Below are 15,281 nucleotides of genomic sequence, written 5' to 3'. Positions count from 1 at the left end.
CCTACTTTAGAAATTGATGGTGTACTATTAAGAATTTGATGGTGTACATTTGTAACTGGATGGTGTAACTAAGTACATGACTGCAGTATACTGTTCATCAATTGAATAAGTACCCAAAAGTAGATTCATTGAAATTGTTTTCCTATAAGTTTGATTATAAATTTTCATATTAGTTTATTTATAAACCAACTACCAGATCGGTTGGAATCGAGGCCATCCTTAATATTTCAATGCATAAGCTGTCAACGCCGATGTCGGACTTTTGAATGAAAGTTCACTTTGGCTAGCCATATTTACCTCATATATTGAAGTAAATGTAAATCTATCCCTCTTCTCCGCTCATGCGGAGCTATTGAATATAGGGGATTCGCTTCAAATGTAAACTGAGTCTGTTTTGGATTGCCTGCCACTTATAAAACACTTTGTCGTAATGAACTGTAAGTAAGGAGTGACACAACTCACTATTAACCAAAATTGAAAAAAAAAGAAATTTGATAGCAATTAATATTTAAAAAGAACTGAATTTTTATGCATATTCCAAAACTGTATGATGTTCATAAATTTAATGTTAGCCATCAGTTCCAAGCCAGAAAACATTTGCCTGATTTTCAAAAAGGAAATAAACACACCTTAGTATCAAGTGATACTAATGAAAATCATTCCATCAGATTCAGTATACACGAAGAGCCTATCGAACAAATTCTGCTCCGCTCAGCAAAAATATAGTATTTTGCATTTTTTTTTGCAAAAGATAATGGATATTTTTTCCCCCAAGGATGATTGTATTGTCCAATGGTCATAGAAAATTGGGAGAGGACTCATTCGAACGGAAATCAGCCATATGTCCTTTCTAAGAGACCAAAAATATTTAAGAGTAAGCAGTTGCAGGCAGACATTTCCAAGGGGGCGAGAGCTTTCCAGGGAGAAATTTCGATGGCCGGGAGGGGGGGGGGAATTACCAGAATAATTTTTTCCCAATCCAAACAGCTTTTTTAACGAACCACAATGTGACAGCAAGTTGCACTAAAACAAAAACAAACAAAAACATTCTTTTGACTGGTTTAAAATAATTCATGTCATCCCGATTCCTCCATTCCAAGTGTTTTCCATGATTTCCCCCTCCAACTCCTCCCAATGTCAAAAGATCTGGTCAGGATTTGAAATAAGAGCTCTGAGACATGAATTCCTTCTAAATATCAAATTTCATTAAGATCCGATCACCTATTCGTAAATAAAAATACCACAATTTTCACATTTTCGAAGAATTCCGGTTTCCCAGTCCAACTCCCCCTAATGTCACAGGATCTGATCGGAATTTAAAATTAGAGATTTAAAGCGCAAGACCCTTCTAAATATCAAATTTCAATAAGATCTGGTCACCCTTCCGTAAGTTACCAATACTTCAATTTTCAAAATTATACACCCCCAACTCCACAAAAGAGAGCAGATCCGGTCCGGTTATGTCAGTCACGTGTCTTAGACTGGTTTTTATTATTCCCATCCAGTTTCATCCTGACCTCACCGCTTTAAGTATTTTCTAAGATTTCCGGTTCCCCTCAACTGCCCCCCCCCCAATTACGCTGGATCCGGTTGAGATTTAAAATAAGAGATCTTAGTCACGAGGTCCTCGTGACTATATGAAGTTTCATGAAGATCCGATCAGTCCTTCGTAAGTTAAAAATACGTCATTTTTTCTAATTTTTCAGAATTAACCCCCCCCCCAATAGAGCGGATCCGTTCCAATTGTGTAATTCACGTATCTAAGACTTCTGCTTATTTTTTCCACCAAGTTTCATCCCGATCCCTCCAATCTAAGCGTTTTCCATGATTTTAGGTTCCCCCGCCCCAAACTCCCCCCAATGTCACCAGGTCCGGTCGGGAATTAAAATAAGAGCTTTAAGACACGATATCCTTCTAAACATCAAATTTCATTGAGATCTGATCAACCGTTCGTAAGTTAAAAATACTTCATTTTTCTATTTTTTCCGAATTAACGGGCCCCCCACTCTCCCCCAGATGGTCAAATCGGGAAAACGGCTATTTCTAATTTAATCTGGTCCGGTCCTGTTACGCCTGCCAAATTTCATCGTCCTACCTTATCTGGAAGTGCCTAAAGTTGCAAAACCGGGACCGACAGACCGACAGAATTTGCGATTGCTATATGTCACTTGGTTAATACCAAGTGCCATAAGAGCCAGCAATATTCGCAAAGAATAAATATCTTAAACAAATAAAAGGAAAAGTAGGGAACGCTTCTACTTATTTCTGTTAGCATAAATTGTAGAGAAATTTTCTTTTTTATCATGAGTTGGGAAGAGGGGTAAACAAAATTGTCAAGCACGCTTCCAGCTCTAGTTGATCAAGTCCCGCCATATGTAGCATTTTTTGGTAGATTGTATTTGCCGCCTGCTGTATACGGAGTTTATTTATCACGCCCTTAATATTTTGGGTAGGTTTGTTGGAATTATATTTGAAAATGGATATTTAGTGTATTTAGTTTTTTGCAAAAGGTTCTTTCATATTCCTTTTTAAGTGTTCAGGGACTGAATTTGACTAGATAACCCGATCAACCTGAACAAAAATTGTTGGAATAAACATGCCCAAATTTAAATATTTCCTTAAATTTATTATAATAGGCTAGTATGCGGGTTGATATCTTCCCTCATTTTCCAGAAATATTTTCTGTGTAACAGTCTTCCTAGGTTCAAGTATTTCTGGAAAGTGCTTTGTATACGAATTATGTGCTAGTATTTTTGGAACAACCGACTTCTATTGCTTCAAGGAATTTTGTAACTCCCTATATTCGAATTGAGCCTATGTACATCCATACTGTCAAAGCTGGAATTTGCTTCTTATACTCCCAATTTTGTTGTTTATTTGTGTTTTCTTGTTTTAGGGCATCAGATCTGTTTCCTGATCCAGATTTGCCCGACAGACATTTCCAAGGCATACGCTTTGCTGAGATTCCAGTGTGTCACGTAAAAACAACACCTAATAACACTATCATATCCATCACTGATTCAGAAGGTAAGTTAATTTGCATTTAAAACAAAAAAGGGTTATCACAAGTTCTGGTGTCCAGAATCGTAATTTATCTCTTAAAAATTTTTTTTTAGTCTTTTCAAAATAAAGAATTGGGTGTTTTAACGCCAACGCGGTTTTCCGCCACCCATGAAATCTTGCATCATTAAGAGGATTAGTTGGGTCAGAATAGACAGGTTAGGGTAGGTTTATCTATGCTTATTTCTATGTATCTCTATCTCTATGTCTATATCTATGTTTTTGTCTATATCTGGGTCTATGTATATTTCTATGTCTATGTCTGTTCTTTTGTCTATGTCTATATCTATGTCTATTCTGACCTACCTGAATTAAAAGGTGGCGGAAAACCGCGGTGGCGTTAAAACACTGCTACCTAAAATAAACGGTTAGTATTGACAGTTACTTTAAATATTTGTTTAACTAAGTTAGTTTATTTGAGATTTGATAAATCAATGTATGATAGTGCATAATTGTGAATCTGCTATTATGGAGGAGGGCTGATGGGGTTTTGTATAGATGAGAGGAGGAGTGTGTTTGATTGATATTGTTGAGATTGTTCAAAATAGTCCGAAGGTCAAATAACTATGGTTCTGGGTTTGATACTCCTCCCCTTAGTCCTCGGGGCAGGGGCTATAAGTTATACTAGTTGCTCTTTGTTACCGTATAAGGTTTTTATGGAATGGGTGGTTGTATAAACTTTGGAAGGGGCTCATTCGATTGGAAATCTAAATTTGTAGTGCTCTTTTTAAGAGGCGAAAGTGATCGGAGGCTAACCAGCCCCCTCCCCCCATCCTCACGTCTTTTTTCCCGAAATGTATCTGATCAAAATTTGAGATAACTGTTTCGTTCAAAATAGTCCATAAGTCAAATGATAACTCAGAGGTTGACACTCCCCACAGTCCCGGGGCAAGAGCTGTAACTTATGAAAGTCGCCCATTGTTAACATATAAGATTTGTGTGGAAGGGTGGCCATGTAAACTATAGAGAGGGCTAATTCGATTGGGGATTGAAAGTGAGTCTATAGTGATCGAAGGGTAATCCCCCCCCGCCCAAATGCATCCAATCCCAAATTTTGAAATCCAAATGAAAATTTAAAGACCTGGCACCATTTTTAAGAAGAGATCAAATCATAGAAAATATCCGCATTCTAGCATTTAGGCCCGAATATGGCGAAAATGCTATCGAGCAGAAATTCTGGAAACTAAAAAAATTGTTTATACAGCTTGACATTCTCCGAGATCGTATTGGCGTACCATATAAGATTTGTCCCTAAAAATACATACAATTATAGGCAACGCTATTGCGTTGCCTATAATAAAGAGCCACAATGCTGTAATGTTTTTTATTGCTATTTGTTTATTTTTACTCTAAGGCAGTTCATATAGGTGGGATGGTCTTATAATACTCGAAGGGTACTCATTCGATTGGAAACCTACAGTTCTAGTCCCTTTTTTGAGAGTCAAAAGTGATCGGAGAGTAACTAGCTCTCCACCCCCCCCCCTTTTACCTAATGCATGTGATAAAAACTTTGAAGCAGTCGGGGTTGAAAAAACAGCAGGTTGAAATAACCCGCTCAGCCCCCAGGGAAAGGGCTCTTAAATTATGCAAGTTGCTCATTGTTAATATATAAGGTTTTTATGGAAGGGGTGGTCGTATAAATCTGGGAAGAGGCTTATTCGATTTGAAATCGAAAGTTCTAGTTACCTTTTAATGAGTTAAAAATTATCGGGGAACAACCAGTCCCCACGCCCTTTTCCCCCCAACTGCTTCCTATCAAATATCGAGATAGTCATTTTGTTCAAAATAGTCCGAAGGTCAGCTAACTATGGTTCTGGGGTTGAATCACCTGGCACAGCCCCCAAGGCAAGGACTGTAAGTTATGCAAGCTGCCCATTGTTAACATAGAAAATTTTTATGAATGACTGGTCTTATAAACCTCGGAAGAGGCTTATTCGATTTGAAATCTAAAGTTCTATCTCCCTTTTTAAGAATTAAAAATTATCGGAGGGTAACAAGCCCCCCTCACGCCATTTTCCCCTCAATTGCTTCCTATCAAAATATTGAGATAGTCATTTTGTTCAAAATAGTCCGAAGGTCAAATGATTATTCTGGGTTCGATATCCCTTCCCAATTCCTTGTAGCAAGGGCTATAAGCTATGCTAGTCACTCGTTGTTAACTTTTAAGGTTTTTATTGAAGGGGTGGTCGCATAGACTTTCCAGTGCTTTTTAAGGGTTGAAAGTGATTGGAAGCTAACCAGTCACCCCTCCTCTCGTTTTTTTTATCCCGAAAGGCATCCGATGAAAATTTCAGATAGTCTTTTGTTCAAAATAGCCCAAGAGTCAAATGACTATAACTCAGGGGTTGACAAATCCCCCACAGCCCCCAGGGCAAGGGCTTTGACTTATAAAAATCGTCCGTTGTTAACATATAAGGTTTTTGTTGAAGGATGACTCCATAAACTTTTGGGAGTAATTTATTGGAAATCGAAAGTTCTAGTTCTTTTTTTTAGAGTCTAAAGTGATCGAAGGGCAACTAGCCCCCGCCCAAGCCCAAATGCATCTAATCCAAATTTTGAGATAGCTATTGTATTCAAAATTGTCCGAAGGCCAAATAGCTATTGCTTTTTTTAACATATAACGTTTCTATGGAAAGGTCGGTCGTATAAACAGATTGGAAATCGAAAGTTTTGGTGCACTTGTTACAAGTCAAAAGTGACCAAAGGGAACCCAGCCCCTACACTCTTCCCCCAAATGTATCAGAACAAAAATTTGAGATAGAAATGTTGTTCAAAATCATGCAAAGGTCAAATAACTATGCCTTCCAGGGTTGACACACCTCCCAGTCTCCGTGGAAGTGCTATAAATTATTTATTTTGCCCATTGTTAACATATAAGAATTAATATTGGAAATAAGGGTATGTTTGATCTGGATTTCCAAAAAGGCTTAGGATATTAAGTTGAAACTTTATGGAAATAAAGAATGAAACATATGGAGGGAGATGCCGAACTTAAAATGAAACTTAAAGCGAAGAAAAATCACTACAAACAAGAGTTTACTGGCCCCTTCCCTAGCTTTAAAAGTCTAAAGCTTACTGTGTCATTTTCGCTTTTCGGAAAACAAATTATATTACAAATATTTATCTTTTGCACATACAATATTGAAAATAAAAATTACAAAGAAATAAAATCGTGAACTGCTGAGCTTTCAGTAATTAATAGCAAAAGCTCATTCAGTTTATATTCAGTATATAAACTAAATATATTCAATTTATATATTCAGTATATTCAGTTTAATTTTATTAGTTCTTTCTATGGGCAATTCAAGACAAATATAGTTGTCGATAAAACGCAAATGATGCAGAAGGCTTTAGGCTTTTACAGTTAGGGAAGGAGACAGTAGCGAAACTCTTGTTTTAGAGAGATTTTTGTTCGTTTTAAGTTTGATTTGAATATTCAATTTAAGTTTTAATCGTTTTAAGATTTATTTATTTAAATTAGTACCTCATGTATGTTTGTTTGCCATGATTGTTTATTTAATTTCTGTCCGTTTTGGGGTTCATTTATTCTTTAATACTAATTTACGGTCGTTTTGAGTTCGAAATATGATAGGAATTTATTTCTCATCGTCTTCAGTTTAATATGGCTCTACTATTCTTTGGAAAACATCTTATTTGGAAAGACTTTTTTATGTAATATCTGTTCGTTTTTTATTGCTAAATTTTTTCAACAATCCCCATTTCAAAGTTTTTCATTAATCCCCATTTCAAAGTTTTTCAACAATTCCCATTTCAATATTAAAGTTTCAGCAAAGTATCAAAACATCAAAGGGATGTTTTTTCAACGCTAAACTTTCAAAGTTTAACGTTGAAAACTTTGAGTTTAACTCATCTTTTTGAGTTTGAATTATTAAAGAAATCCATTTCCTCTGGTCTTATGTTTAATTTAGCTCTTTAATCACCTCTGAAAAACTTCTTTTTCGGTAAGTTGTTTTGAATTGATCCATAAAAATTGAACTATTATTATAGAAGGTATATCCAACAAAGCTAACAGCTATAGAATATCATATAGTTACTTGATAGATAATTACTTGATAGATGTTCGTACTGACCATCTATCAAGGTGTGAAAATTGTTGATCAATAATTCTCGGAAACGTGTTAATCAGGCGGGCAATACAAAAAACAAATCCGGAAAAAAGGAATTCAGTATAGCTACTGGAATTTCTACTGAAGAAATATTAGCTGCCATGAATTCATTATCAACGTTCATATCATAGAAACTGGTCTGGTCACCCTTCAAAGATTCTCTCCTTCAAGGGCTTGCTTTTTATAGAGAGAAAAAAAGTAAGAAAAGAAGCAGAACAAGTTCAGTAAGTTTTTGGATATATCCTGGGGCATTAGGAGGTAAGCTGGTATTCAATAAAACCGGAAAAAATTTACGCGATCTTGTAAATAATAATTTTCTGATTTAGCGAGGCAAGAATTTTATTATTAAAGTGTTGAATTAGATATAAAATCTTTCATGAAGACTACAAAAGTAGTAGGGTTATTCTGGCAATAATTCTAGCACTAAACAGATATAATGTTCATTTCCGAGAAACAAATAGTATTTAGACAGCTATCCCTTCTCCTAATTTCACACCCCCTCCCTTTTACCTCCAAGCAAAAGTTTGAGAGGTTTCCAGCACCAAATGTGGCCAGAAATTCAAGTCAAGGAGAAAGTATAAACCGGCTGACAACTAATCAGTGCTATCCAAGCAAAGATACGATTGTCTTAATGTAGCAATGAGTATCGATTTGACTTTATGTCATGTAAAAGGGGTTTCAGGCTCTTTTCGAAATTCTCAAGGTTTTTTGTTTGCGTATTTAAAATTTTTTTTTTTTTTAATCCTAATAATAGATTTAGTTTCAGAATTAGCGTCGATCTATCGGTATTTCCTTTTTAAAACATGTTTTTAAATGTTTGGCTAGTATGGGCCACAGTTCGCTCATTACTAGGCTACGAGAAAAGAAAAATCCTGTATTAAATAAGCATTAGCTACATGGAGATTAGTTTTTGAAAATCCTAAGAAACTCTTGTTAAAATTTTCTTACAATGTGGCTAGAGTGCACTGGCTGGAGGAGGGACAAAAAGAAGTTTGCTAGCATGACACGAATTTGTTATACTAAAAATTCGAAGAAAAATTTTTTTTTAAGACTTGGCTAAGGTTCAGCAAATCAGCTCTGGTATTGACTGTACAAGTTAGGATGGGTGAACATACACAGCTTGTGAAGTGCGGGGCTTCAAATCAGTCAACTTTAAATCAGAGATGAATGATATTATTCCCAAAAATGTGTTTTTTTTTTTTTTTATATGAAGTGGTACTATATGCCAAAACACAATGAGTAAAAAACAGTTGCAATGGTATGCCAGCTCACTATGTTAATAAATTTTGACGTGTGTGAGGTGATCGTGTCCTAAATCTGATCATATATGTCGCTAAATACAGAATTCTAATCTTATATGTATGCTTTTATATCTAAAGAAGAGTTAGATTGTCTATTGAGTTTTAAAATGTAATATATTTGATGATTCTTGATCTAGATAGATAAAAAAGTTATATGCATTAATGTTTTTATTTTTTTTCGTCTTTGTCGTTTGTTTTGAGTGTATGAATATGTTTTAAGTTTATGTAATGCTGTCTTGGAAACATGTTTATCAAACAGTTCGTAGTAACGAACTGTTGTGGGTAACGAGTAAGTAAGGAGCGATCTGGCTCAATAGTAACCGAAAGTCTAAGAAACGAATTTTAACACCAGCTGATGCAGTGAAAAAATTGTTATGCTGATTTTAAATATATAAGTTTTATCAAGTTTCGTCTTTCCCATCAAAAGTTACGAGCCTGAAAAAATTGCCTTATTTTCGAAAAAAGGTGAAAACGCCACCTTAAAGTCACATAATCTTAATAAAAATTGCACCGTCAGATTCAGTGTATTAGAGAACCCTACTATAGAGGTTTCAAGCTCCTATCTGCAAAAATGAGTAATTTTCTATTTTTTTGACAGAAGAAAGATTACGGTTGCGTGTATATTTGTTTTTTTCTTCTGTTTCCTGGGGGTGATCATATTGACCCAGTGGTCATAAAATGTCGTGAGAAGGCTCATTCGAAAATTAAAAGTTCTAATGTCTGTTTTAAAAGTTCTAATTCCACGCTCAATTTTTCCCGAAATCTCCGGATCAAAATTTTGAGATTGCCATTTTGTTCAGCATAGTAGAAAAATCTAATAACTGTCTTTGATTACGAATCCCCCACAGTACCTGGGGAAGGGCTGCAAGTTATGAACTTTGTCCCTTGTTTAGGTATAGTATTGGTTATTGGAAAGTATACAGACGTTTTCGGGGGGATTTTTTTCTGGTTGGGGAGGGAGTTACGTGTGAGGATCTTTTCACGGGGGAAGAGAATTTCCATAAAGGGGGTGAAGGAGCAACCCGGCTCAATAGTAACCGAAGTTCTAAATAACGGAATTTTGATAAAAATAGATACATCAGAAGAATTGGATTTTTATGCTGATTTTAAATATATAAGTTTCATCAAGTTTAATCTTACCCATCAAAAGTGAGAATAATTGCCTTATTGTTGAAAAAATGGGGAAACGTCCCCCTAAAAGTCAAATAATCTTAATGAAAATCACATTGTCAGACTCAGCGTATCAGATAACCCTACTATAGAGGTTTTCAGCTTCATCTTCAAAAATGTGAAATTTTGTATTTTTTGCCAGAATAAAGATCAGGATGTGTATTTACTGCCTCGCCCCTTTTTTTCAAAATAGTCTGGTCAAAATTTCGAGATAGGTATTTAGCCAAACAAAAGTAATATTAATCATCAAATTTTGTTTAATAATTAATGTACGGTGAGCCAAATTGAAAATCTGTGTTAATTCAAAAACGTTGAGAAATTACATAAAAAAAGTTTCCTAACTGAAAGTAAGGAGCTACATTAAAATAGAAAACAAACAGATATTATACCGCATTTGAAAGGGGCTGTCCCTCCTCAGCACCTCATTTCTCACAACTCTATTTTTTAAAACAAAAAACCTAGCGTAAAGAGCGAGGCGCTGAGGAAGGGACAGCCCCTTTCATATACGGAATAATTTTGAGAAAGCCAAAAAAGTAAAATTAATATGCAGATATCATTGTGATTATTCATGCACGTTGAGCCAATTTCAAAACCTGCATTAATTCAAAAACGTTCAGAAATTAAATAAAAAAGCTAGCTTTTTCTTAACTGAAAATAAATAGTTACATTAAAACTTAAAACGAACGGAAATTATCCCGTATACGAAAGGGGCTGTCCCCTCCTCAACGCTTCGCTCTTTACGTTAAAGTTTGACTTTTTCTCACAATTCTACTTCTTAAAACAATAAAAACTTCAGCATAAAGAGCGAGGCGTTGAGGAGAGGACAGCCCCTTTCAAATACGGAATAATTTCTGTTCGTTTTAGGTTTTAATGTCGCTCTTTATTTTCAGTTAAAAAAAAACTTTTATTTAAGTCGAATAAAGAATTAGATTTCCCTTTAGTTGTCGTTTAGTTTTAGACAGGAATATATATTAGAAGTTTTTACTCCATTTAGTTCTTTTCTTTGGGGTCCATCAGGGAGTAATAAAACTGTACTTTTAACAAAGACAGTTCATAATCGCGGTAAAATGTTGCCGGAACACCCATAAACATATACCATATCTGGTAAGGGTCATAGAAGAAAATAAGCTATTGAACCGAAGTCTGAGCTTATTATTCATGATTTAGTTGAATCCATTTACCAGTGGTCTGATGAGAGGACACATTTGTTGACAGTTCTTTCCCTTAATGAAAAATTTACGCAATTGTAGCTCTTCGTATTTTATTTCTTTAAAGGAAGTTCATAAGAACCTGTGAATTGAAATGCACATGTTTAATTTAAAGTTGTTCGTGATTCGAGTTCGCCAACAAATCTAAATAAGGAAATTTATCCTGGCATATAAGTTTCTTGCTTTCACCACACAGTCATGCTACATGAAAACCTTATGAGTGGACACAGTGTGCTTGACCTTGATCAAAATTAAATTAAAAAAACTATTTTTTTTTTAGCTGAAAGTAAGGAGCAAAATTAAAACTTAAAACGAACAGAAATTATTTCGTATATGAAAGGGGCTGCTTCCTTACCAACGCCCCGCTCTTTACGCTCAAGTTTTTTACTGTTTTAAAAAGAAGAGTTGAGAGAAAGAGTCAAACATTGGCGTAAAGAGCGGGGCGTTGGTGAGGAAGCAGCCCCTTTCATATACGAAGTAATGTCTGTTCGTTTTAAGTTTTAATTTTGCTCCTTACTTTCAGCTAAAAAAAAACTTGTTTTTTTTAATTTAATTTCTGAACGTTTTTCAATCAATGCATGTTTTGATTTTGGCTCTCCGCAGAGGAATAATTAAAACGAAATTTTCATATCTATTTTTTATTTTTTTTTGCCAAATGGCTTTTTCATAATTTTGATCGAATGATTTTGAGAAAAAAGAGCGGGGGATGAAGCCTAGTTGCCCTCCGATTTTTTGGTTAATTAAGATAAAGGCAACTAGAACTTTTAATTTTTTACGAATCTTTTTTTTTTAGTAAAAGATATACGTAACTTATAAATTAGCTTACGTAAAGGAGTTTTGTGTTCTCATGTTTTTATTACATATATGAGGGGGTTCGCCCCCTCGTCAGTACCTCGCTCTTTACACTAAAGCTTAAATTTTGTCCCAATTCATTAAGAATGACCCCTCAATCACAAAAGCCGTAGAATAAATAGTTGAAATTACCAAAAATACTTTAGCGTAAAGAGCGGGGTATTAGGAGGAGGTGAGCCCCTCATATGGGTAATAATTTCTGTTCGTTTTAAGTTTTAATGCTGCTCTTTACTTCCAGCTGAAATAAAACTTTTCATATTTATTTTTTCATTGTTTTTTTCTTTAAATAATGCTAGTAAATCCTGCGCTCCCTTCATGGAAATTTTCTTCCACCATGACGAATTCCTCGATGGAAAGTTCCCCCCAGCCCATCCCCCTATTCTCAACCCCTCCCCCCAACCAAAAAATCCTACTGAAAACGCCTGCACACTTCCCAATAACCATTACTATATGTAAGCACTGGTCAAAGTTTGTAAGTTGTAGCCCCTCCCACGGGGACTGTGGGGGAGTAAGTCGTCTCCAAAGACATAGTTATAAGGTTTTTTAACTACGCTGAATAAAATGGCTATCTCAGAAATTTGATCCGTTGACTTTGGGAAAATAATTAGCGTGGGAGGGGGCCTAGCTGCCCTCCAATTTTTTTTGTCACTTAAAAAGGGCACTAGAACTTTTCATTTCCGTTAGAATGAGTCCTCTTGCAACATTTTAGGACAACTGGGTCGATACGATCATCCCTGGAAAAAAAAAAACAACAAATAAACACGCATCCGTGATCTGCCTTCTGGCAAAAAATACAAAATTTCCACATTTTTGTAGATAGGAGCTTGAAAATTCTACAGTAGGGTTCTCTGATACGCTGAATCTGATGGTGTGATTTTCGTTAAGATTCTATCACTTTTAGGGGGTGTTTCCCCCAATTTTCTAAAATAACGCAAATTTTCTCAGGCTCGTAACTTTTGATGGGTAAGACTAAACTTGATGAAACTTATATATTTAAAATTAGCATTAAAATGCAATTCTTTTGATGTTGCTATTGGTATCAAAATTCCATTTTTTAGAGTTTTGATTACTATTGAGCTGGGTCGCTCCTTACTACAGTTCGTTACCACGAACTGTTTGATACGGACGATGACCTACTTGTTGTTACTGACGTTTTTGACAGTGACATGACAGTATATGTTCATGTTGGCAATTGGAAAATTTATTAAGGCCGTGATTAAGTGAACTGATGGAACTCGAAAACCCCATGTTAAAATTGAAATTTATATTTAAAAAGTACTCAAAAAGTACTCGGCGGAGACAGAAGACTACCTTAACTTCAATATTGAACTTCGATGTTTTCAAGTTCACTTAATCACGGCCTTAAGCTCAGATATTAAACGAAGAGATTTCAATGATTTTAATTCGCTAAAGTGAATCCAGTGTTCTTGATCCATTGTTAATACAATATCCATCGGCTTTGCCATGGAATTTTAAGTTTTTTTCTAATCTTTCTTCTTAAGGTAGAAATGTTCCTTTCAACCGTCCAGGTAGAAACTGTCGCCGGAACAAAAATCTTAAATAGTACACGAATATCGTGAAAGAAGTTACTGTTAAAAGTATTTTGGGTATAGGGGCATACCAATGGGATCAGCCTTGGCACTAGTTCTCAGTGAGGTGTTTCTACAGCATATTCACAGCTTACATTCCAATACAGTTATGAAACACGATTTATTTTTGGGACACAGTGCTCGGTAGCGATGCTAGCTGCTGGAGACATGAAACTGGCAGTCTGTACCAAAAGCTTCTCATGGGCAAGATAGGAGTTTTGATAACTGTATATTGGTATCTAAGCTGTGAATATATTGAAAATAATATCTTCAAGCAAGACTTCAAGGATCTCCAACTCTACATGAGATGTGTAGATGATTGCTTAATAATTTGGAACGGGACAGAAGACAAAATAAAATCCTTTCTCTATTTTTAACCAGCAGTATCCAGATATAAAGTTCACCATTGAACTTGAAAATAACTACAAATTCCCCTTCTTAGATGTTCTCATTACCAAACGGGAAACTAGGTTTGACTTGAGTGTATACAGAGAGCTAGCTCATAGTCATAGATATCTGAGAAATCACTCCTACCATATAGTCAAAAATTCTGTAGTCAATTCGTTGGTTGATAGAGCCTTTGTGTTCGTGTTTGTGTTGTGTTCGTTGGTTGATAGAGCGTTTTGCTCCTCTGATTTTGAGCTGAAGGCTGAACTTGATTGTATAAAAGATGTTCTGATAGGTAATGGATATCCCAAAAAAGTCATTGATAAGGTTATTTCCATGATAAAGATAAGCACAAAAGCCAAGAGCTCTGTCCCTAAGAGCGAAGAAGATACATCCTTTTTGTCATTACCTTATATTAAGGGTATTACTGACATTTTAAGCTCCAAGCTCGCTAAGTTTAGCTTTAATGTATTTTTTCCATCTGGGATTACTATCTCCTCCTTCTTGAACACAGGCAAGGGTAAGATTAATTCCGATCCACCAGGGGTATGCTAGATTCCTTGTAGTCGCGGTGATACCTATAAACATCGCACCATGAGATCGCTACATCACCGATTAGAAGAACATGCTGATTCCAATGAGGTCTGCCTTAAAAAGGCAAAGCTTAAGGAGAAAGATAGTTTTTCTGCATTTGCCCAGTATATTTTTAAAACCCTTCTCACTCTATTAATTTTGACCAGGCCTGACTGATCGCTATTGTTCTGCAATTCCTAAAGCAGAAAATCAGAGGAGCTCTGAAAATAGCTAGAAACAAACCAGCCATCAATAAAAACAATGGCGAGTTCCGCATTAGTGAAATTTTGGAACCCATTACCCATAGACTAAAAACTCACAAAAAAACTCCACCCCCCTCTAATATAGGCCCTATCTTTTTGACATCTACTAGAATAGCGGTCATCAACGCCTATACCAAAATTCGAGACACGTCAAAACAATAATTCCAGGTTCGGCTTATTATTAGCGGTTTTCAGTGATTTTTATAGCACTTGGTATCTACCAAGTGACGTATAGAGATCACAATTCTGTCGGTCTGTCTGTCCCGGTTTTGCTACTTTTGGCACTTTCAGGTAAGCTAGGACGATGAAGCTTGTCAGGCGTATCAGGAACCAGACCAGATTAAATTAGAAATTGCCGTTTCCCCGATTCGACCATCTGGGGGGGGGGGGTGACGGGACGGTTAAATCAGAAAAATGAGGTATTTTTAACTTACGAACGGGTGATCGGATCTTAATGAAATTTGATTTTTTGGAACGAAATCGTGTCTCAGAGCTCTTATTTTAAATCCCGACCGGATCCGGTGACATTGCGGGGAGTTGGGGGGATCTAAAATCTTGGAAAACGCTTAGAGTGGAGGGATCGGGATGGAACTTGGTGGGAAAAATAAACACAAGTCCTAGATACGTGATTAACATAACCGGAACGAATACGCTCTCTTTGAGGGGTTGGGGGGAGAGTTAATTCTGAAAAATTAGAGAAAACGAGGTATTTTTAACTTACGAAGGAGTGATCGGATCTTAATGAAATTTT

At 35.8% G+C, this 15,281-nt stretch overlaps 1 protein-coding gene across 1 annotated transcript in view; it reads left to right on the top strand.

The window, feature by feature from the left end:
* LOC136040591 (small ribosomal subunit protein uS11m-like) overlaps window positions 1-15,281 on the top strand; it is a 51,010-nt gene that overhangs the window by 11,971 nt on the left and 23,758 nt on the right. Inside the window, exon 2 of the mRNA XM_065724848.1 lies at window positions 2,897-3,027. Coding sequence (XP_065580920.1) covers window positions 2,897-3,027 — 131 coding nt within the window. The remainder of the gene's footprint in view (window positions 1-2,896; window positions 3,028-15,281) is intronic.

This window comes from Artemia franciscana, chromosome 21 (genome assembly GCF_032884065.1).
Source record: "Artemia franciscana chromosome 21, ASM3288406v1, whole genome shotgun sequence".
NCBI lineage: Eukaryota > Metazoa > Arthropoda > Branchiopoda > Anostraca > Artemiidae > Artemia > Artemia franciscana.
Note: the sequence above shows the minus strand (reverse complement) of the source record. Positions and strands in the feature narration are given on the sequence as shown.